This window comes from Mytilus californianus, unplaced genomic scaffold (genome assembly GCF_021869535.1).
Source record: "Mytilus californianus isolate M0D057914Y unplaced genomic scaffold, xbMytCali1.0.p SCAF_7, whole genome shotgun sequence".
Classification (NCBI taxonomy): Eukaryota; Metazoa; Mollusca; class Bivalvia; order Mytilida; family Mytilidae; genus Mytilus; species Mytilus californianus.
In genome coordinates this window covers 79,868,329-79,894,697 of record NW_026262723.1, presented here as the reverse complement: position 1 = coordinate 79,894,697, position 26,369 = coordinate 79,868,329, and the positions used below count along the sequence as shown (strand labels likewise).

Genomic DNA, 26,369 nt, shown 5'->3' with positions numbered 1-26,369 from the left:
AGTTTTCTATGTTGTGTTTTTTGTACTATTGTTTGTCTGTTGGTCTTTTTCTTTTTTAGCCATGGCGTTGTCAGTTTATTTTCGACTTATGAGTTTCAATGTCCCTCTGGTATCTTTCGCCTCTCTTGTACCAAAAATGTACTAAACAGTAAAGGTTAAAAATGTACAAGGACAATTAAATAGAACACTATAACACGAAATTAAGATGATAAACAACGTCAGTACCTAGAATCTATACTCCAAGACCGTCATATTTATTTGTAAAGTTGATACGGAATATTTATAAACAAGGTTCTTGGTATCTTCCAATGAACTCTTTTGGAAAACGAACGAAACGTTCTTGGACATAACCCTGGCTCATCAACTTTCTGCTCAGACACTGGTGACGTTTTATAAAGTCTTGAGTAGCAGCTGCAAGCTCTTGAATACCGAATGAGATGGGAAATGTATATCCCATATACAGTTGAAGTTGGTAAATTGCTGCTTAGGTGGGGGAATTATAATTTCAAAATAAAAATTGTCTCGTTTGTCATAGATTCTGGTACTGAGATGACCGCTTATGTCAAATTGGAGGTATAAGTCTAAAAATGGGCTGAATATCATTCGCTGCTATCATCAATCACAGTAAGGTAAATTGTACTAAATTAAACACTCGCCCAAAGCCTTATATTGTTTTAGTAATCATCATGATGAAAAGCTTCAATTCATTATTTTGCTTCTTTGCTCTACATTATTGTGTTAAATTTTGGCACTGCTTTTAAGCGTACACAGCTTGACAACGCTAGCACTTGAATATCGATAACCAAAATGCCTTGTTTTAATTTTGTTGGCTGTTATATCACTTTCAAAAACATTGAAAAAAAAATTATCTAGTCTTCCTAATGATGAAACTTAACATCAACAATGTAATTTGCTAGGAACAAATTTTACCTTCCATTAGCTTTGCCCTTGCTATCGACCATTGATCTCTGTAAGCCGCGGTAAGAATACCGATTGGTTCGGCTTTGGCTGCGTTTTCCTCCGCCATTTTATATATTCTGCCTAGCTGAGTGTACAGATCGCCCTCACTCAGTCTGGTAAAATTATTTATAACATCCAACACAAAGAACTGTGAAAATTAAAGAACAATAGACTTGGTGCCTAGTTTATATAATGCACGATCTATAAACATTTCTTCATAAGGTATCCACAACCCAAGCGAGATAAGTATATTGCTAATTTGACAAATAATGAAATAAAACAAGAAATTTTCCATTATTTGAGTTTTTTTAAGAATGATTTTGAATGAATTTGCATGCGCTAGTATTCGGCAACCAACAGTAATGATGTACAGGAAAAACAGAACATAATGGCGTGACGTAATGGTAAGTATTATCAATTTTCAGGATTGATATAAAACAGTTGATCTTCAAAACAGTCCATCTACATGCCATTATACTTTATACTGTTGTACTAAATACTGTGCTTCAAATCTAAATGAAGCCGACGAGGAAAGGTATCACTCGATTGACCAACGCTTTATTTATTAGCATGGGTTCAAATCCCACTGAGGGAAGAACAAACATTTACAAACGCAAATTTGCAGATCTAACAATTGTTGAGCTAAATGTAACACACTGTCATTCTGTACATTACATGAGTTTGCTTTTCAAATTATAAACTTAGTCGAGAATTAATGTCTCTTGAAATCAACAATATTCACTGTACTGTAGAGAAGCAAACAGTTTAATTGTGAAATGTATTTATCTTTTTCATTATCATGTCAGTAAATCGTTTTCAAAACCAAGCTTGAATATTACTTTATCTGAAAATTTTAGTTTTCTGAAATCGAAACGTCCGCGTTCATCTATGATACATATCCTCTCACAAGTATTCACCATGTTTCTACATAGATATAAGAAGATGTGGTATGAGTGCCAACGAGACAACTCTCCATCCAAGTCAAAATTTATAAAAGTAAACCATTATAGGTCACAGTACGGTCTTCAACACGGAGCCTTGGCTCACACCGAACAGTACATGTATATAAATCTAATTGAATCAAACAATCACTGATTTTTTCACTAGTTGAATAACAATATCTGTCCCTGGTTAACAGCAGTGTGTCGTAAAAATTGTACGTAACGCGTTCATTTTTATATATAGATATTTCGTTTTTATATATACACTTGCATCATAAGTACATGAAATAAAAACAATCTTTTAAACAAACCCCATTTTTATTTTTTTTTTTTGCTCATTTGAAGGAAATGAGATCCTGTTGCTGTTCCAGAGTCATATGAATGTAGTTTTAGTTCTGTACATATCGATCATAGTTATGTTGAAAAGTTTATTTGTGCTCTTTTTTAATACAGACAATTTTCACAGAAAAGGTACAGAATGATAACGTCAAATTACAACCTATGTTTAAGTTTCCATGCACACCTTTCAAATGATTTATCCGACATGTTTGCAAAATAGACAGAAAATGCTTTGCTCATAATCTGCTTTACTCTTTAAGTTAATGTTAATAATGATACAACCCTATTTTACATTTAATTATTTTCATGGCTATTTATTTTCGTAGTTAGATTTTTGATTTTATAGTTATCTCACATTTTACAAGCTTCTAGGATGCTTGAATTTTGGTGGAAATGAGTACCCAAAGAATAATAATGAATCCGCAGTATTAAAATTTATAACCAAACTGAAGAATAAAAATGTTAGGATTCATAATTTATTTTTCAAAAACAAAGCTACCCAGATGTACATATTTAAGTAATAATAATTATACAACAACATCAAGATATTTTGTCATAGAATTACCTGATTTTTGCATATAACAATGATATGTTCAGGTTCTGGCATTAAGTTTGTATGGTTTGATATTAAAGAATCTTTCTTCACACCAGGGATTCTGTATGATGTAAATAATTTGTAATATTGTTCCATGCATAGTGGTTGTCCCTTTTCTTTGTGTCTAGCTCTGTCAATAGGTAATCCACGTCTGAAATAAATGTATACAATGACAATTATTTCCCGAATGTGACCTAACGAATTAGACTTATTACCGGGTTTGAACTAACATGTGCAACACGACGGGTGCCACGTGTGGAGCAGAATCTGCTTACCCTTCCGGAGCACCTGAGATCACCCCAAGTTTTTGGTGGGGTTCGTGTTGCTCAGTCTTTAGTTTTCTATGTTGTGTTTTGTGTACTATTGTTTGTCTGTTGGTCTTTTTCTTTTTTAGCCATGGCGTTGTCAGTTTATTTTCGACTTATGAGTTGAATGTCCCTCTGGTATCTTTCGCCTCTCTTTTTTTTTGTAAATGACGTTTAAGACTGTAAAGCTGTATGCATGTCCAAATAGGGATGATTTCAAACTAAACAAGAAATGATTGTAACAGGATGCTGTTACGAAGTCTCCCAAACTTCGTAATTCCCAGGGTCGCCTGACATTGGACAAAGTCCAGTGAAAATTGGTTTGGTCCAGTAAAGTTATATGCATTAGTGATGCCTGGGGACTAACCCTGTTTATCATTCAAATTATCTTGGCATGACAAACCAGAATATATATGGTTTAGGGGTGGGGATCTCGACCATTTACAAGATACTAGAACATTGGGGGTGGGGGGAACCCCTGGGAACTGACCCTAAACGTCATTCAAATGTTCGAGACATGACGAACAGGAATATATATGGTTTAGGGGTGGGGATCACGACCATTTACAAGATATTAGAACTTTCTTAAATAGCAGGGGGTCGGGATGACCCCTGGGGACTAACCCTGTATATCATTCAAACCATCTTGGTATGACAAACCAGAATATATATGGTTTAGGGGTGGGGATCTTGACCATTTACAAGATATTAGAACTTTCTTAAATAGCAGGGGGTGGGGGTGACCCCTAGGGACTAACCCTGTATATCATTCAAACCATCTTCGCATGAAAAACCAGAATATATATGGTTTAATGGTGGGGATCTTGACCACTTACAAGATATTAGAACTTTCTTTAATGGCAAGGGGTGGGGGTGACCCCTGGGGACTAACCCTGTATTTCATTTGATGTGCTTTACCATGACAAACCAGAATGTATATGGTTTAGGGGTGGGGATCACGTTCATTTACAAGATATTAGAACTTTCTTAAATAGCAGGGGGTGGGGGTGACCCCTGGGGACTAACCCTGTATATCATTCAAACCATCTTTGCATGACAAACCAGAATATATATGGTTTAGGGTGGGGATCTTGACCACTTACAAGATATTAGAACTTTCTTAAATGGCAGGGGGTGGGGGTGACCCCTGGGGACTAACCCTGTATTTCATTTGATGTGCTTTATCATGACAAACCAGAATGTATATGGTTTAGGGGTGGGGATCTCGACCATTTACAAGATATTTGAACTTTCTCAAATGGCAGGGGGTCGGGATGACCCCTGGGGACTAACCCTGTATTTCATTTGATGTGCTTTATCATGACAAACCAGAATGTATATGGTTTAGGGGTGGGGATCACGTTCATTTACAAGATATTAGAACTTTCTTAAATAGCAGGGGGTGGGGGTGACCCCTGGGGACTAACCCTGTATATCATTCAAACCATCTTTGCTTGACAAACCAGAATATATATGGTTTAGGGGTGGGGATCTTGACCACTTACAAGATATTAGAACTTTCTTAAATGGCAGGGGGTTGGGTGACCCCTGGGGACTAACCCTGTATTTCATTTGATGTGCTTTATCATGACAAACCAGAATGTATATGGTTTAGGGGTGGGGATCTCGACCATTTACAAGATATTTGAACTTTCTCAAATGGCAGGGGGTCGGGATGACCCCTGGGCACTAACCCTGTATATCATTCAAACCATCTTAGCATGACAAACCAGAATATATATGGTTTAGGGGTGGGGATCTTGACCACTTACAAGTTATTAGAATTTTCTTAAATGGCTGGGGTTGGGGTGACCCCTGGGGACTAACCCTGTATTTCATTTAATATGCTTTATCATTTAGAACATTTTCAATTAAAAAGATTGTGTTTATCACAAACGGTTTTCAATTTATAATCATTTGAAAATTTAAAAAAATAAAATCCCATAGGGTTCTATAGTAAAACCCTCCTTTATTGTCCTAGATATGTGTTGCAATCGCTTGGCGAATAATTCGTGTTTAATAGGAGACAAGTATGTTGTACTCCTCACACAAAAACTAACCCAATCGATTTGTGGGAATGAATGCATGAAGTCGGCACTGCATAGGTTTTACGGTCACCATCAGGAATTGGTGAACCGATACGATGTGTCTTAGTCTTAACCCAAGCGTGACATTTTTCACGGTTTTTACCCTTTAGATACAAGAACAAGCCTCTGATCTGTCAATGTACTAATGGTGTCCTATCCCCGATCGTGTCAGTTTGACAGTGTTGATTCGCATGGCGGATAGTGTCATAAGCAGGCGATGCTTATCCTGTAGACAACTGTCACGAACGCGCCTTTTGGAGTTCGTGCGATTTCCTAAGTTTTTGAGTTTGTTTTTACTTTGATTTGTATGTTCGTAATGATTTATGAGATTACAACATCGCTACCCTACTTTTGCCTCAAAATTATGCCTTAATTATTCATATCAACCCAAATGTGTTGGCTTTTTTAAACTGCCGTTTTTGTCCGTCCCTTAACATTTCAGTTATTGAGAACTTTCAGTAACATACTAGTTGATATGCATATCAAAGGCAATATTCAAAATAAAAAAAAAACAAACTATTATCATACATACCGAAAGTTTCTTTATTTTATATGTATTAATTTCTTTTCTTTACATTTGAAACATGTACATTTCGCACAAGAAACGATGTAAGGTTGATACGAATTGCAGAAATGTTTTAATGTAATCCCAGACTTTTTATTGTCGTCTTTTATATGTTTGTACCATTTATTGACCGGTATAGTAGCATTTAAATGGATATTTCGGAAGAGAAATTGATGCAACTAATTATACTATAAAATACTAAAGACTTCCAAAGTCGGAAATTACACTCAGTTTTAGTAACTATAAGATGTACATAATGACCAAGTTTATGTCAGCTGTACACTTAATTAAGGTCAGCTTGAAAACTTAGAACATCCTTTATGTCTAACTATACTGAAATCTGTGCAAATTACTGAAATAGCATTACCATGTAACATTGTACTTCAAAGAAAACATACGAATCTAGGTCGCAGTAATAATAAAATAACTAAAAATATGTAGGATAGGGGTTCCATATTACATGAAATATTTTTCAGTCGTGCATTTTTTGTTATCGCAATGATATTTACACATTTTACAGTTTCCTTTACATTTCGTTTTTGTGAAAATAACGCAAGGCTATTAAATTCTAAAAGAATCACCGAACATCGTGCTAATTGGAATATCCGAACACGACAAAATACCGTGAAATATTCTCAGTTGTAAATATGCCTAAATTCTGTTTTTGATCATTCGCTTAAATGTTTACCATGCATACATTTTTGTACGATACATCTAATTCTCAATTAAATATATAACTGTTTTCCAATTATTATCAGATACATGCTTGATTTTTTAATATACAATCAAGTAAAAAACATTCAATACATACAGCTTAAGAAGAAAACCAAATCCGTCTCGGATCAAATTTACTAGAGGGTTGAAATATATTCATGCATTACTGATTAAGTTCAAGTTACAGTAAATGTCACAAATATTGCTAAGATTTTGCATACAACTTTGGCTTGTTGAACTATAACTGAAAATCGAAAAAATAATGCATTTATCTCTTTTATCATCTGAAATATTACTGATTGAATTCTTTCAAAATAGATGAACATTTGTATTGAAAGCAAATAAAATCGACGAAAAAACTTCTTCAATTTGTCTTAAAATCATCAAATCTCTAATTTCTAATACATAGATTTTTCATCTTTCAAATTTAACCAGATTACCCATTGTGTTATGCCGTATTATCCATGGCTGTCTCAAGGTGTAATACCACCATTGATTTTCCCCTATTAGTCTTTGTTAAATTTGCACTTTTCAAAAAAATGTGCAGAATTTATCTTTGTTTCAAATAAAGAAATACTTGGCATGAGTAAAGTTTTATCCTGTCCAGTACTATAGAAAAAATTTCACATAACATTTCATTGCATATAAGAAAATAACCATCACTGGAAGTTAACCAATCAAATTTTTCCCCTTTTTTAACCTGTGTACAAGCTTTAGTAACCATGTAACCTCAAGTTTCCAAAATATTCTATAGAAACCCCAAATAAAGAAATAATGGTGCTTTGAAATACCCAAGATATATGTTTATGACTCAGAAATGTTTTACTGCAATGAAATGTAGGATCAATTACCTACAACTGTCAAATTCAAGGGAATATTTTTTTTTCGACCTATTTTCGTATGCAACCGGATGTAACGTACTATGATTTGGTGGTATTACACCTCAATAGATATAAGAAGATGTGGTATGAGTGCCAATGAGACAACTCTCCATCCAAGTCAAAATTTATAAAAGTAAACCATAATAGGTCAAAGTACGGTCTTCAACAGGGAGCCTTGGATCACACCGAACTGCAAGCTATAAAGGGCCCCAAAAATTACTAGTGTAAAACCATTCAAACGGGAAAACCAACGGTCTAATCTATATAAAAAACGAGAAACGAGAAACACTTATGAACCACATCAACAAACGACAACTACTGAACATCAGATTCCTGACTTAGGACAGGTGCAAACAACTGCAGCGGGTTTAAACGTTTTAATGGTACCAAACCTTCACCCTTATCTGAAACAATAGTGTAACATCACAACAAAGAAAGACACACTATAAAATATCAATTGAAATGGCTTAATTCAATCAAAAGATATATTAACACCAGTGAACACACACTGAACAAATAAATTTGATCTATGATACAATGTAAATACAAAATAAATAAACTAAGGGAAGAATAATTAAAGTAACATGTTATACCGCTGTGAAATGTTAAACAATTTAAGAAAAATAATATGCTGAACAAAAATATCAGCCACCAATGCAAGGAAGATGTAAAACTGATTTTTTAGAATTGTGACAGCAGATCAAACAAGAGTGTGTGACTTTCATAAATTTTCAACTGTACCATGCAACAATTCTGACCCTTATGTACACATTTTTGAGTGTAAATGGAGTACAGGAAGACATTTGATTGGACTTAAGTTCTCAGAAACAATTCCAGGAAAACCATTTGAGAAACTTGAATGTCCAGAATCTTTGTTGATTCTGTTCCGAAGTGGGATTTTTACAATTGACAAAACATCGTTGATCCTCAACATTTGTGAATCCCATCGAGCAAAACTTTGTTTGAATCGGAGAAGAGGGAAAGTACACTGTACATATCCAAACCACAATGACAAAAGTAGAGCAAAAGTAGACCGTGGTGCCAACCCATCTGTTTGTAAAGAGGTGTGGCTAAAGACTAGACAGATAGTGCCGATTGGGTCAGGTATGACTCTAGAATGCAACCATATATAAATGTAAATGGGAGAATTGTAATCCATCTTAGTTGCTTTACCAACAAATATGTCAATAAGATCTCTGTGTCGTTTTTTTATTAATGCGTAAAACAGTATTCAAATCATGTCTCTCCCTTTTTACCCATGGACCCAACACTGCAGTCTTTCTGTTTGTCAAAAATGAGTGTTAATAAATTACATGTTTATAGATAGATACATTGTGTGTTTATTTCCTTTGGAAAATTACCACATGCATTTTCAAACATAGATGTACATTGTACATTACTCATTAGACATGTAAAATATATACATGTACCAACATATATTGTACATGTATTTGTAAACAAGTGTATGTGTCCTGACTCCATAGGACATACCCCCATTGTGCTATCAAATTTCAATGTTTGGTGAACCATGAAGAACATGATTTATGTAGGGTCAAATATATCAGAATAAACGTGTACTAGATCACTGTGTAGCATCACCACCGGGTATAGGTACATGTACCCCGGAAGCAAAGAAACATTGAAAGCAAACATGTTAGTTTGAAGTTTTATCTGTATATAATTAACATTTGACCAAAAGTTCATAGTAAAAAATGTACATGTACATGTGTACTGCCTCAACCAAAAACTTTAACATAAAAATGTAAGTTTGAAACTGATTTTACCTCAACCTCATGGTAAACAACATGTACATGTACTTTAACTAAAAGAAAAACGTAAAGCCCAATAAGTGAAGGTCTGACACAAAGGGCAGAAATTACAACGCTCCTCTTACATTGTAACCCAGACAGGACACATAAATAGGATAAAACTGTTTGATTTTTATTTACATATAGATATCAGTCTGACTAAAGCTAGAGACTTTTGCCAGACTGATTTTGAAATGTATCTTGAAATTAATATTTCGGGAAAGGTTGCATCAAATACATGTATGTTTCATGTAGACTGAATAAGTATATTGTTTATGCTTATTTTGAATTACACGTATTCCAAATCAAATCACAGGAAGCTGTTTTGTGGGGGAGAAGGTCAGTTTGATCATGGGAACTGCTTTTGAACTTACAATAGTAGCATATATGTTCAAAATGTTGTTTTTTTATCTTTTGCAGAAATTTGTAAACAATGTTCAACACAACACAAGAGGACTGTGTCAAGCCATTTAGAAGTCAATTTCAAGGATGAATTAGGTAAAACTTCTTTTGTTAGTTGGTTATAACTACTCAAACTACAAGAGCTTTATATGCAGTAAAAATACCCCAAAAAATGAAGATTGGTTTTGTTGAATTATATTATAATGGGTTGTACTATTGGAACATGCTAACAATTTTCAGGCAAAATTGACGAGATGGATTTGGCTATTTTTTAGGTATTTTTTGTCATAAAGCTCTTCAACTGTTTCGGTATTTATACATCCTCGGCTTTCAAATATTCGGCTTTGAGCGTTCCTGATGAAGGTAAATCCAGAAAAGCGCTTCGAACGCATGAAATTATTTAACGTGTTGTTTTCATTTTTTTTCAAACTTTCCACCATCCTGTTGGAAGAAAATTTGAAAAGAGTGGTAGTATGCTTAGCATGAGATGAAATGCAGCCAAAAGTTAATAAAATATATTTACAAAAAGTAATGGTGGCCTTACGCTGTTTTCTGCTCTTTGGTCGGGTTGAAAGAGACATTCCCAATTTCCATTCTCAATTTTATGATATAATATAGTATATTGTTAGCTCAACTTAGTGAACTTTTGCTATCAATTGGCGTCTGTTTTCCAGTTTAAAATTTTTCTTTGAAACTACTGAACCAAAATCAACAAGACTTGGGGTAAATGATTTTTAGGGTATCTACATATAGTTTAAAGTATGTGATTTTTATTCCCGTCATTTAACATGACTGTAGCCACTATTATGTAATGTGTATCTTTTGTGTTTCCTTATCTGATCCTGCATGCGGTGCAGCACAAGTATGGTGAAATAGTTTCATTGTGTAACATTGCATATTCCATAATGCCTCTAATAAATGGTTTTTTCGTTAATACTGTGTCATTTGTCATTTGTTGCAGCATATTTTGCACATCTTATGTGTGGGTATATGCTGACACCTCTCTGCTTGTTTCCCAATATACTCCAATGTCCTCTCATATGGGGAATTTTGGGAAGAAAGTGTTTTTTCTTCGTTCGCTTATGCATGTGTACTGATATTTTGCATGGTTCAACATTTAAACATTTTCAAACGGTTTTGGCCTGTGAAAAAAATGGAAGGCATGTATGGTCAGCTTGAATGAACAGAGATAATACAGTCCATACCAGCTTATGGTTACTAGGGGTTCTGAATGTAAAGGACTTTTGTCTCAATGCACATTAAAATTTCAATATAAAAAGAGTGTGTCGCTGACCTTTTTCCCTATTAAAATGCAATGAAATTAATAAATTTCAGCTTTTTTTGTAGGTTATAAAAAGAAAAACGCGTATTTTTGATCTATTTTTTGGATAATGAAACTATAGAAGCAGATCAATTTCTAGGATAGAATGGCTTTTCATAAATAATTCCAAAATATAAAAGGTTCACAGACCTTATTTTCTTGAAAAATGAAGAAAATATAAATGTGTCCATTAAATTCAATATAATTATCTCCCCTTTATTTTGAAAAGAATTTTTCTGTAATTTAAATACATGTATAAAATTCATTAAAAATATTATGCTTTCAACTGTTTCATGTTGTTAACAGTTTCATAATCAAACTTGAGAATTTGCTGTAACCAAGTGAAAAATTTATAAAAATCGCCCAAATCCATAACTATGACTATTCATTGAGACAAATTCATTTGCCGAGGACAATTTTTTATATTTTGTAAATAAAGCTATAGCAATAGTAAAAAGACCAAAATTAAAAGAAATAAATATCCTCGCTATTCGTGGGAAGACTTTGAAGTCCTGAAAATTTGCAAAATTTTCAAAATTTGAAATTTGACCTTTTGGTGACCTTTCTGCACTTAAAAGGAAATTTGAAAGGTCAACTATAGCATAATCACTAGTATCACATTGGTTCATATTATTGATAAAACCATACAAGAATGTCTACAAACTATTCATTTAATGGATATCAAAGGCCCATTTTATCAAAAATAGCTTGCTTTTAACCTTTTATCTTGATAGAAATTCTATTTTTAGTAATAGCCCTACATAAGGCAAATTCTGAAATTTTTGAAAATAAAAAAATTCTGAAATCATTACATGACTAGATCTTCCTTGTAACAGAGTATGAAGGTGATCTTGTAACCTTGGTTCTTTGCATGGATTTATCTGAGACAGGCACTTGAATCAAAGAATACTTCTAGGTCGATGATATCCTGGATGCCAAGAGTCTAACTACAATGGTATCGACCAAGTTGTTGTAAATTTTGAACATACCGTTTGTCTTAAAAATTTACATTCAGAAGACATAAAATATGCGAGATAATTGACAACTTACGCATCAATGATGGTTTTGTAATCCAAGATGCCAGAAATCAATCTTGAGGCATACCTGAAAGAAAAATTTATTGCTGTAAGTATTTCGCAGCATAAAAACATTAATTTATTCCAAAAGAAAAGGTACATGAAAGTTCGATAAGGTAATTTTAAATATAACTACTGAGAAAACCAAAACGGTACGATATGCGACTTTACATCCCAACTGTTTGTCTTGAGCGTACCTGATAAAAAATATTAAAAAAAAAACGCTTATGCTGTGCACGAAAATCGGATCATGCGATTTTTTTCTACATCTATATCTATCAAATTGCCGAGACGTGCATTCAAATCTACTTTGTTTAGTTTCTTTGATATTTTTCTTTGTCATTTATCCTGACTTGAACGAACCAGGAATAGATTTGGTACTTGCTGTTAAAAATTAAGACACAAAAGGAGTGGATGCCCAACAGTGCAGAATTTAATATGTCGAGTAAAATTCTTGATAAGTTATGTTTAAAAAATCGACATTAAAAGTGCTCTTGTAATACGGATCGGTCAAAATTTCTTCCAAACGGAAACCAATAAATATAAAGGATATATTCGAAAGGGCCTAACTTTTATACCGTCTTGGTGGTCTTTAGTGTGGGAGGTCGTGTGCTCGTATAGTAAGAACAATGAATTGTTAGTTTTGCGTCAACATAATTTGTCCAGGTCGGGGTGTGAACTGTTACCTTCAAGTTCTGAGTTGGCACAATGTGCAAGTATTGGTCTGAATATGCCGTATTTATTAAAACATATGGTTTCAACCATATCAGTTATTTCAATCCCACACAGGCAATAACACAATATGTGTGCAGTGGAAAATCTACTAGTATCATGATATTTAAGGTTTTGTTTATGCACGTAAAATTGATTCGAATGAGGTATAGCGGAGCAAGGTATTAAAACTTTAAAAATGTTAGATCTTTCTCTTGGCAAATTGTAGATAAACCACGATGTAAAATGAATTATATCGATTCACTAAGTATCCGCAAAGGAAACTTGTTTTTTTTCCTGCTGAGGTCTGTGTAAATATGAAAATAAGAAAATGTGGTATGATTGCCAATGAGACAACTCTCCACAAGAGACCAAATGACACAGAAATTTTCAACTATAGGTCACCGTACGGCCTTCAACAATGAGCAAAGCCCATACCGTATAGTCAGCTATAAAAGGCCCCGAAATGACAAATGTAAAACAATTCAATCGAGAAAACTAACGGCCTAATTTATGTACAAAATAATGAACGAAAAACAAATATGTTACATATGTCGACTGCCAAAAAAAGAAAAAAAGGACAAACTTGATTTTTCAGTAAAATGTGAAAAAAAAATTATTGAGAAAAGCCCATGGTGATATTTCTTTCACTATTAAAAGAAGTTTCTGTCAAAGTGTTGTGGAATTCCATAAAGTTTTTACAAAGTTATTAATTAAAGGTATATTTTCACTTGAAATGGTATCACTTTATTATGAAGAAGCTTCTAAGAGATTTCCTGAAATAGAGGTTGTTTAGGCTATTGGTGTGGTAAAAACTTTAACCCTACTCTTTATATGAATATTATACAAATATATCATGCTGACAAGGGGTAATTGCCAAAAATACCGGTTTAGGGGTAAACAAATTTCCAGAGCTGTAAGGCGAGGGAAATTTGTTTACCTCGAAACCGGTATTTTTGCTAGCAAATACCCCGGCACATGAAATTCCCTAATGACAAATACACCGGCAGAGAAATGAAAATCTCAATATATAGAAAATGACAAAAATACCATTTCTCTCATCCAATTAAAATACAGCATTATAACATAAGGTGATTTATAAATAAAAATCCATTTATCAGTAAAATATGGGTAAACTTTTTTTCGGCTGATGATTTTTTTTATCATGATGAAGCTTTCTGAACATGTTTCTTAAACTGCCATGAACGTTTGACAAAGTTTTTAATGCCCTATAAAGTTTTAATCTCGGAATATCATTAATGTTTACGACACCGGACAAAAATGTAGAACAAACTAATCTGAATTAGTGTTGCAAACGCATTCAGGACGACAATAAGGAATGTATGGAGTGTTTCTCTTCCACACACATATTGTGATATGTCGTCAATTTGGGCCAATTGTTTTTCATTGAATATTTAACATACAAGACCTCATAAAAGTATTATATTCAGAAGTGGGTTGATGTCACTGCTGGTGGTGGTTTCCTCCCCGATGGTATCACCAGCCCAGTAGTCAGCACTTCTGTGTCAACATGAAATATCATTGATATAGTCATAATTATAAATAAGCGGTTAACCAATCGTTGATTTTTTTTCGGCATACTAAGGATGTTCTTACACATCAATATATTTCCTTAGCCTTATTTGGCAAAACCTTTCGGAATTTGGGTTCTCGATGCTCTTAAACTTCGTACTTTATTTGACCTGTTTAACTTTTTTTATTGGAGCGTCACTGATGATTCTTTTGTAGGCGAAACACGCGTCTGGCGTACAAAATTTTAATCCTGGTATCTATGATGAGTTATTGGTAATGACAATATAATTTGAAAATGTTTATTTTAGAATTTGGTATCCGTTTTTTTTTATGAATGAGACTTGTAGTGGGAATACGCTGACGTGTTCTCTTCTTTATAAGAATTATTATGTGCAGTATTATATACAGGTAATCTTGCTATCGATTAAATGAAATAGAATGTGCATTATCTGTCTTTGTTAAGGATCAGAACTTAGAACTAATTTAACGCAGTTCTTTAGTTTATGAGGAAAAGAAGATATTTCGATTTCCGTTTGCCTGTAATAAACCAAAATCAACATTCAAAAGTGTGTTCTTTTTAACTTGTTAAAATAAAACAAACTGATCTATAAAACATTAAACGGAAACATCAAATAGTCATTAACTGTCACTTTTTTGTAATTTACATTTTACAAATCAATTTGAAATGGCTTTGATAGTTTTTAAATCTTCCGTTTTTTTACCATAAATTTTCTTTCAATTCAATTAAACTCATTTCTTAAAGACCCAATTGACGCTTACAAGTAGTTTATTTTCACCCTAATGAAATTTTACTCCATTGGTTCCAAAGTAAAACTGTGTTTCGCAGTTTATAGTTCAATTTAATGATATTTTTTTTTTCGAATATTTCGTTAAATTCGATAGACAATCTTTTGAAAATCTCGATGTATATTGATATAAAATTTGTTGTCAGACGTCGTTTAGGGGAACAATTTGCGTGTCATTAACAAGCGTAATAAACTGTGCACATAACATTGTTATCCGTCTCGGATTCTCATAGTACATTACTTCTTCTCCAGGAGAAACAATTTTTTTTTAGAATAGACGGAAAAATATCTTTTTTTGCTTATTGAAGATAAGATTACATCAGATGGAAATGAATGTTCTGAACCTTGTTACCGTGATCCTCGTAGCTCAACTAAAATTCATTATAATGCTTCACATGATGAGCATACTAAATCCTTAGGGGAGTTTTAATAAATATGTGCAACCATATTAAAAAGGAGAGTAAACCGCCGTTCTTTTCGATTCCGCACAAGAATCCTTTCACGCGTTTTAAAGATGGAAATGACCGGTATTGTTCGACGTATTAGAGTGAACCCAATCGTGATAACTAAAAGAATTCCCAAATGAGGTATAATGCTGGCGCGCTATATCAGGCTAATGAACGCGTTGAATAGATATGATGCTATTATCACTAAACGTCTGTGATTGAAGCTGATTACTGGTGTTATACACTTCGTTAGATACCAGATCAAATCAGACTCTGTCTCTTGGGGGCCCTGGTGTAAAATGAACAATGTTTGTGATTAACATCATCAGTATAACAATAGCCATTTATCTGGACCGAATACAATAGATAGATGACATGGTAACTTTGACTTCTGTAATAAATGTATCCCCCTGAAGACCAATAAAGTCATCAATCATCGTTTTAACATTAAAAAAAAACTCAAAAATGATTCATATCCATCATGAAGTCTTTTTATATGTGACGTCATCAAAGCTTTAATGGTGTTTTGAAGTCTGAAAGAGACCATTTCCTTTGAACTGGTATAGAGTTAAGGATATTTAAATGAATTGCAAGTGTTGTAAAAATGAAATGTTGTACATAAAATGCTTGCAGTTAAACACTAGTCATATTTGAAGTTACCGGCAATATTGAGAACACAGAACAAAACCCATTTACGTAGGCAGATGGAAGGATATAAACATACATATTTAAGAATGGATCAAAAACTCAAATGGCCGGGTTTTACATGTACTTTATGTTCATTAAATTATGGAGAATGGCCTTACAATGAACATAAAGATATATGTAAATTATAAAATGGGAAATCTTTTTCAAATCAGCTCCATAATAGAAAGTGTACAAACTTAAAGGGTGTGCAAACTTTTTGTAAAGATCTGGATTGAACACAAAAATTGGTTACAGCTTTTGAGAATTTTATTGAAAACTGTCTACTGATTCATAATTTATTCTAGGCAAACAGGTTTTTTTTTTAATTGTATATGGCTTTTAACTGACTAACTGTTTCTGCGAGTACTCTTTAACCGGAAATTTGTGTTTAATTTTTGTCTTTTTGTAAGTTGATTTGTGTGCTTCGTGTTGATCAGATGAGTCAAGCCTTTTACAGTTTATTTCTTGTGTTTGTTGTTATACCACTGTTCCAGATTAAGGGAATGATTTAGCTCTAGCAAACATATTTACCCCCTGTCCCAAGTCAGAAGCATGTTAATCATGCAGTGATTGTCGTTGGTTGCCGTTCAAATTTGATTTTTCGTTTACTGGTTGATCATATTGACTAAGGCCTCGTTTACTGTTTGATCATATTGACTAAGGCCGTTTGTTTTCTAGTTTGAGTTGTTGTACAGATTTTCATGTCAGAGCCTTTTATAGCTCACTATATGGTTTGGGTGTTTGTTCATTTTTGAAGGCCGTACAGCTTACATTTATGTCATTTAGTCTCTAATGGATATTTGTCTGATTTGAAATGATTCCACATCGCCTTATTTTTATAAGTTCCGGAATCTGGAAAACTGCAAAGCAAAAAAAAATCTCAGACAATTCCATAAAGCAGGTGCACAGGTCTAATTACACAAAATATATACCCTGTTATGTAAATTTTGCTGAAAAATTACTATGTTACCAAGTCTAAAAAAAACCTCAAACAATTCCATAATAGCAGATGCTTAACTTAGATATGTGTGCAATCGTCCGGTGAAGTTTAAGGATATAAAACTGTAGGAGGGAATTATTACATAATATAATATCCTAAAAATGTATGGCTTGTAGCTTAAAATTAAAGAACATTCAAAGTCGATGTATAAGATCTACAAATATATATATAACTTTGATAGAATTTCTTAAGCTACGACACTATAACAATTAGATTCTTCAGAAACCTTGATATAAATAGAAATGAAATGAATTCAAAAGTTCCTTAACTCATACAAAAGCTTTGCAAATTGGACGCAGACTGAAAAAAAAATTATTTTCATGGATTTTTTTTGGGTATTTAACAATAATCGCTGTTTACGATAACGAAAATATTTATATTGAACTATTATCCTAATTTTATCTGATGGACTTGTTTTTTTTTTAAGTGAGTTGCAATTTTGAACACACACCGACCTGTAAAGGTCGCCAAAACTGATAGACGAGTTTTTGTGTAATCCCGTAAAAGATTACTAATTATGCATAGAGCTATTGACACTAAATAAACCGTGTCCTACAGCCTGCAATATGATATCATTTTTTTCTGACGGACTTTAAAAACACAACACTATATTATTCTCATTCTCAAATATGCAATTCTTGTAAATTAAATGTATAAACATTAATTTCATCAGGAACATATATATTGACATATATAATAGATATACTGTTCCCAGATTTCATTCATTACTTCATTGTCTTAAAAAATGTTTGCATTTCGAAAGTTGAATTAATTACATCATGTTTAATGTTCAAATCATGTGGTATGCACTGAAACCCTGGTTTTCCCCTTATCAATGGATGTGTCACCGTTGAAGGCAATGACAACTGATCTGGTTGTCTAATGACCCTTCTGTCTGTAAACAACGCCTAAATGATTGACAGAAAGGTCATTAGACAGCCAGATCAGTTGGGCATGTTTTGAGTTCTGTTTTGTTCCTTCTGATTTGGCCTCTGTCCCACACATTACAATGTGTTTTGTCAATTATGCAATTTAAACTTTAGAGCCTAAAATGTTTTTCTACAGTCGATTCTTTGGCATTTCAGTATATGGGAAACATTTAAGGCGTGAATCTGTCTGCCATGGCATTCGACGACTTGATTAGCAGTTGACGTTGCGGCCGTGTCATCAAATTTTAAACAAATCCCGTCTGTCTGTACCGTTGTTCTAAGGACAGTAAGAAGATTTTTTCCGTGAAATTGTCTAGTAACAGCACGTTCACATATTCCTGCCGGTGATATTCTGATGACCTAATTCAGATTTTCCTTGCTCAGTCTCGGCAATATGGAAATGCAACATTTTTTTACTGATGTAAGTGTGAGTGTGGATTGAAAGAAATGTTTCACGGGGAATAAAACCCTTACATAATCATTCATGGGTTTCAAATATCGCTTTAAGAAATTCGTGCGACGTCAATTATACGGTATGTTTAAATGCTTCAGGTAAGTCAGGTTTTTCCGCTAAATAGAAAGCTATATGATAAGCATGAATAGTAGTAACTTAAAGATTTGTTAAAAAAAAATGACAAAAATTTGTGTTGCGTTTTGAAAGTCTGTCAGTATGTAAGACTTATAGAATGAAGGAAAGAAATTCTTTGTGCATGTAATACAACTCAATTTACCTTAGCTGTTGAGCTCTGTCTAAAAAATGCTGTTTAGGAAACACCATCCCTGGATTAGAGCTGATAGGCAGTGGTAATCGCACTTTCATGTACATGTCATCTAACCACCAATTGTATGCCTGATTTATAAAGTAAAATATCGTACACAGTTTTAGAAAATAAAACACACTTTGAACCTAAAAAAAAATGCAACTCATCATAACAATAATACATGCATATTGACAATGCATGTTATTTCAAAGACGACTATCTGAAAACTAAATTCATTGTCACATCATCAAATTAATCCAGTTTTTGTAAATCACTTTCATTTTCAGTTAAAAATACAATATCATCTGCATTCAATAATATATACACTTTATCATTATCAACATAAATACCAATATTTAGCCTTTTAATATCATCAATTAGATCATAAATAAAAATATTGAATAATAATGGGGATAATATACACCCTTGTTTTAAGCCACAATTTACGTTAAACCAATCTGTAAAATTGACACAAGACTGTACATTTCAATACAGTGAACATATTGCCTGCAACATTTTAAATTATCCCTAACGACTGTAGATAATAAAACAATAAATTCACATCTCCAAATTACATAAACACGTATTAAAACGTGTGAATTTTGATGGAAAAAAAAAACCAAGTGAGTTGAATAAAAACGGTTGCTGTTTTATTTTTACCTAGAAAATGACGATTCATTCTTCTAATATGCTTTCACATTAAACATTTCATCTTAAATTTATAGAACTACTAATCAGAAAACCAGCTTGCACAAATACACAAATAATATTGTTAATAAAACAAGTTTTATAATATTTGTAATTTGGAAATGTGTAGATTATCACAGACAGATGTTTAATACGTGTAAACGTAACTGAAAACAGAATTTTCATAATACACTAAACGTTGTAATACTAATACATCGAAAGCGATTTGTGGCCTGTCTTTGTCTTTTTCAATTATCAAGCTTGAATTAGAAGAATGGTAATGCTGACTGTGGCTTTAAGTTTAAAAGAGTAGACAATTATTGTCTGAAATTGTTTTAATTTCTTGTCAATATCCTATTTATAATACAATTATAAAATTTACATTTTCACTTATTTTCAAATATCAAACAACTGTAAACCGATAAACATCAGTAAATGTCATATTACAAAAATATATCGGTAATTAAGAAAAATAGATTACAATAGAGCACGAGAATTTTCTTATTAACCATCGGATGAATCGTGTTTATAGAGAAAATTAAACGAAAGTTTCCAATATCAAATATGCACTCCAAGTAATGGTACGGAGGTTTTGTAAATGTTTAGATTGAGTAGCGTAGCACAAAGACGCCAAAAGTTGTATTGTTTAGATGTTTCCTTTAACTCTCATTCAACTTCCTTCATTTTATAGAAGTTGTTTCCTTAACATATAATTTTCCTACAATTTTTGCAATGATCGATTGATACCAAAGCATTAATGTCAAGAGATAAAAATGAACACGCGAGCTTGTTCATGGAACTGTAAAATCTACAAGCTAGATATGAATATATCTTTCATATTTTTTTGCTTTAAGACGTTAAGATCGATAGGAATGTAGATGAAATCTTGTGATTCGCATTAACTAAATTAACTGTTACATTTCCCGTAGTTTGTATTAGGGTTCGTGTGACAGGTTACAAATATTTAGTCTATTTCATACAGACAATATTTATAACAATTACTGCTTTGGCCATTTTATGTATGATATAAAAATGGTCGTACGTTTAGTTCTGGCGAGAGAGAAAAACAATTTCTTATTAAATACTATCCAAGGTAGCTTTTTTTAAGTTGAGTATTTAAATCAAAGGTTCGTACGGAAGCGTATTAGGGCCATCCTTTTTTATTTTATTTTTTCAAATTGTTTTCATATCGACTTTAATCTTGGAATTATTAACTTTAATCTTGGAATTTCCAGCTTTAATCTTGGAATTATCAACTTTAATCTTGGAATTTCCAACTTTCATCTTGGAATTATCAACTTTAATCTTCTTGGAATTATCAACTTTAATCTTGGAATTATTAACTTTTATCTTGGAATTTCCAGCTTTAATCTTGGAATTATCAACTTTAATCTGGGAATTATCAACTTTAATCTTAGAATTTCCAACTTTAATCTTGGAATTATCAACTTGAATTATCAACTTTAATCTTGGAAATGACTGATATTTTACTTCTAGCCCATAGTTTATTGTATTTCTCCGAATACTTAATCTACTTATAATTATTTTCGCGGCTAAAAAGTGTTAAAGGAAAAATAGACGTGTATCTACAAACTTGTATAGCTTCACGTAGCTTAATATCCATGAAAAGGGGGGGTGTAACTTCCTATAAATGGGTATACGTGGATATGCCAAAAATATGGGTCATAATTTTGCGAGTATTTATATAAAAATGACACTACTTTTAATGACATTCTTAAGTTTATTTGATATTCATTGTTCTCTCATAACTTTATATTGGTTTGGGGTATGTTCTACACATCTTATATAAATATGTTATTGGAAATCTTATATTAATGGCCAATTGTGGTTTTGAATCAATCAGGGGCTTAAAGTCCCTGAATCTATGCATTTTAAAATTAAAATATTGTATACAAGTAAAGGTCATTCTTTGTATATTTTTATTTATAAATGTAGGTATCAAATATTAGTGAATGTTATATAAAATATGGGTACATTTTTTAAGGCAAAAATGGCACACCCTACCAAAAAATATCGAAGTATCCCCCCCCCCCCCCCTAATGTCAAAATTAAAATATCCATTTGTAATTATATATGCAGTACATGCATTTATTATATTATATTGCTGAATAGGCGGATGTGAATCGATGTTTACAATAGCAATCACCAACAAAAAGTAAAGTAATGCACATCAAACTGAAGTGCACTGTTTGGTCGAGGCGAGAGTCCAGTGAGCCAAAAGTCACGATGTTCTCAATGCAGAGATTCACTCGATTAATGAAAGTCGGACTAATGAGGTTCGAAAGAATAAAGTTGGAATTTCCAAGTTTAATGTTGACAATTCCAAGATTAAAGTTGATAATTCCAAGATTAAAGTTGGAAATTCCAAGATAAAGTTGAAAATTTCAAGATTAAAGTTGGAAATTCCAAGATTAGAGTTGGAAATTCCAAGATTAATGTTGATAATTCCAAGATAAAAGTTGATAATTCCAAGATTAAAGTCGACAATTTGAAAAAAATAAATAAAAAAGAATGGCCCTAATACGCTTCCGTAGGTTCGTTCTAATATACCAAATTTTAAACTTTAATAGAAACAACAACTGTAATCATTGTTTTTGTTTATTGTATATTTGTTTGTTTTATTTTTGTAACAATCGATTAATTTTTTTTGTGATATTGTGAAGTTTTTTTGTTTCTGATTTCTGCTTGTCTGACTAGTATGTAACCATGAATTATCTCAAAACTATATACATTGATTTAGCAAGTGATTATTTCAGATTTAAGTATATGCACTTAAACACCAGACTTAAATTTACATACTATATATAATAATCTCTGACCTAATGAAGAACCCTAGTATTTGTCTTAAACATATAATCATTTACTGGATAATAGAAATAATACTAGGCATTAACGATCCTCAATTTATAAAAGAGGAGAAGTAATTGTGTAATCTTTAGGAAAATGAACAATTTCAAAACAAATGAGACTTTGATTATAACTTTTGCTGGACTGCTTCAAAAGAATTACATCAAGCATGAATGCCTCATTATACTGGATCAATGAAAACAAATTCAATATCTACATTCAAAATCTTGGGTAATTGGAAGGCGATTGTGTTTGTCTTAGATGTTTGTGATATGTCTTTGAGCGTTCAGGATGAGCGTAAAACCAGAAAAGCTTATGGGACGCATAAAATTTATAAAGTCTTATGTTCATTTTATGTGAGAATCCTTCTATTAACTATATATGTATAATATTTAAGTTTTTGATGAGAATATATCAAAGATATTAAAATAAAAATTCATATGATAGATAAAGCTTTATATAATCAATAATGCAAATTTGAAATAAGAAGGATTGGAAGACCCATTTTCCCATTCACTTTATATGTACTTTTGTAACGTATGACATCTTACGGCACCATAAGAGACACGCAAGATTCGTGTAAAACTTGTTAGTTTATTTATCGTCAAGTTACAATCTTCGCCTTTGCAGCTTACTTTTGCATCTTGAGACATTATTTTCAAGGTATCCCTATTCTTTTTATTTTCCAAAATTGGGAATAATTTAAAGAAATTGCTATATCGAGGATAGAGCTTTATGTGAATATTCCATTGTCATTAATTCTGCTAATCTCACATGTGAATTATCTCTCTTCTTTTTGCTCTCTCGACTTTCTCCGCCATTTACCGGACCCTCACTTCCAACTGAATATTTGCGCCTTGATACTTAAAACTAAATTATTAAGTATGTCACATAACAACAGTTAATAGTCCGGGTGCATTTAAAACAACGTCTTGCTTCACGATAATTATAAAATCTGCATCAATCTTCATGAAATGACGATCTGCCAATTTGACAATTGGTGTAATACGTATAGATTATAACATGCCCTTTTCCATATTGGCCCTGGTATCATCCCGGGACTCCCATATCGGCCTCGAGGCTTTAGCCGAGGGCCGATATGGGTCGAGGGATGATACCAGGGCCAATATGGAAAAGACATGTTATAATCTATTTATCACATATTTAAGTTCTGCAGAAAAGAGAAAAAAGTTCAATTATAACAATTTAATGAAATATAACAGGTAAAATCTTAAAAATTTATTACACAAAAGTTTTATCACATTTTTAAATTTAGTTTTTATCATTTACACTATAGAAATTTATTGTCACATTTCCACTTATTTCGGAATCAGGGCACATTTGCTCTACAAAGTCTGCCGTATCGCTTTCCTCCACTGCGATGAAACGAGCAACGTTATTGTTCGCCATTGTCGTTAAGGACGCAATGACGTCACGTTATTTGGAATCAGGGCACAATAACCAATAACCTCTTGTTTGCCCCGGGCAATTTTGAGGTTATTACATATGCAAAACCCAACGTATTCGTAACAAATATGTGATAAACATATATTCATAGGCAAAACAAAGTATATTGAAATCGACAATACATTAAGTGAACCCAACTGAGTTTGTTAGTGTGTTTCTATATACTAATCGCCGTATTTGAATATCGAAACTAGACAACTTATGACCACGTGTTGTCTTATTTTTTTTATATTCAAATACGGCTATTAGTTATACTATAATTAATTGGAAAACATGAAAGAATTTCTACAGAAATAAAGAACAATAAACTAAAGTTAACCATTGATTCGCTTAAATAGGTGTACTTTAAGAATTAATTCTTGCGCATTATTATACAATTTGCACTTGGTGAACCTGTTCAATTATATGTAGAAGCTAGCTGATTGTCTTAGAAGAGACATTCTGATCATACAAATACCTGCACACAGGTATTCACAAAGGACGTGCACGTGTACTAATGTATATAGAGAGTACCTGTAGGCAGTGCTTTGGGACATAATAAGAATGATATATTTTACTGTACATTTTCATTTATGAACTATGTAATAATTGACCAAAACTAAGTTTGCGACTCCTACAAACAAAGATGACATGAACGACTAGGCTTTTCTATTATGGTCTATTTTAGGTTCGGATAATCTGAATAGTTGGATTTATTTGGCTTCCAAAACTTTTGGTCTTGAGCGTTCATATTGACAGTTATTATATAAAAATCGGTAGGGCGACATATATCATATTTTAAAAGTAAAGTTTGGTACACGTACAAAACGATCAAGCGATAACCGCTTACCCAGTTGTAATTGGTTTCATTGTTCACTTACCCAGTTGTCTTCAGTTTCGTTACCCACTTACCAAGTTATCTTTAGTTTCATAAATCACTTACCCATTTGTCTGGTTTCATTAATCACTTATCCGGTTGTCTTTACCAGTAATCTTTAGGTTCATTCATCACTTACCCAGTTATCTTTAGTTTCAGAATATTCTTTAAGTTTCGTTTGTAAAAATTCTCCTTCTCCTCCAAGTTTTCCAAAGTCTCGTACAATGTCTTTCGTTTTAGCATACTGAGATGGCGTTAAAATTGGTTGTGTGATTTCTATATATTTTTCTAATGTTCTACTGAGATCGGGAACAGGCAGTTTTGGTAATGGTTTCTGTAAAAATAAGAGATAAGGCAATCAATAACATATTGCTTATATTCCATTTACAAAACAATTTTGTAAACCGTGTACAACACGTACATATAGAATGTATGCAAGTTTTATATATACATCCAGATCGAAGTGCACACTTCCAATATTGTAATGTTCACTATTTTAATGGCTTTTACTATAATGTTTCAACAGTTAATTGTTCTAACCTTTAAAGGTAAATATGCAATAATAAAAAGCCCAAAACAACAGCAAAAAAGACAAAATCAAAACAAATCAAAAGTGTGCTACCCATAAGAAATGCTTTTAAGCTAGCTTTCAGTGACTGCAAGAGTTCAAATTCAAACACAATTAATTTAATAGTTGTTTTTTGTATTGTTGAGTATGTGCAACACCAAAACTCTATAATCTAGTGGTAATATATGATTCCTATGAACTATTCTTTTGTTTTTGATTATTGACTTTTAACATATGGTTGTTAGCCATTGTTTTTAAGCTCAGTTTTGCTCAGAGTTGATGAGCACATTTTGACCCCGTTATATGGTTTTGGTTAGATATATGATGCTATCTCATTTGCAATGACACCAAATCTCATTTTTATTTTTATTTTTTTATATCTTTGTTCTCAAGAAAAAAGTCTTCCTACAATCAAACAGAATGTGCTTTTCATGTCCCATCTTTGTATCCCTGTTCTATCCCTGATAAGATGAAAATGCATACACTGATGTTTTCTTTACGTTATAACGTGTGTCTTACAACCCTGATTTCTACAATATGTCCAAGGGTGTTTGATATGGAGCAGTAACTGTTTATAATTTCTTTCTTTTCAATCAGATATGATTGCTTTTTCAAATAACTAATCGAAAACAGAAGATAAAGTAATATAATAACCAAAATATTAATTTGGTTGCGTTCAACTCGATTCCAGTGATGAATTAATTTGAAAATTGCCACACGTTTTAGAATTATATAATAAGTCAAAAGTCATTCACAGTGTTTGTCCTAGCTTCTTAATGTGTTGCCTATTTAGAAATGATGTTTTAAATTTCATCAAAAAGTTCTCTGGAAATTATTGGTTATTCTTGATGCTGTCTACATTGTGTAATTTTATCTCATATCGCCCTTTCAGTATTGTTTCCTGTGTATTCTCTCCAAATCTTAAATATTCAGAACATGCAAACTGTTGGCGCAAATGATGTGTGGAAATCTCGATATCCTTGAGTGAGTGTTGCTGTTGACGTGGATGGTACTAAACAAAGAAATTAGAATGGAAAAGTTGAGTTTACTGTTCTT

General features: G+C 32.6%; 1 protein-coding gene across 2 annotated transcripts in view; it reads right to left on the bottom strand.

The window, feature by feature from the left end:
• Nucleotides 1-26,369, bottom strand: part of LOC127708775 (choline O-acetyltransferase-like) — a 54,873-nt gene that overhangs the window by 12,828 nt on the left and 15,676 nt on the right. For both annotated transcript variants that reach the window (XM_052213893.1, XM_052213894.1), the window contains exons 3-7: nt 24,885-25,079; nt 18,838-18,956; nt 11,969-12,022; nt 2,806-2,986; nt 931-1,108 (exon numbers count right to left, since the gene is read on the bottom strand). In XM_052213893.1, coding sequence (XP_052069853.1) covers nt 931-1,108; nt 2,806-2,986; nt 11,969-12,022; nt 18,838-18,956; nt 24,885-25,079 — 727 coding nt within the window. The remainder of the gene's footprint in view (nt 1-930; nt 1,109-2,805; nt 2,987-11,968; nt 12,023-18,837; nt 18,957-24,884; nt 25,080-26,369) is intronic.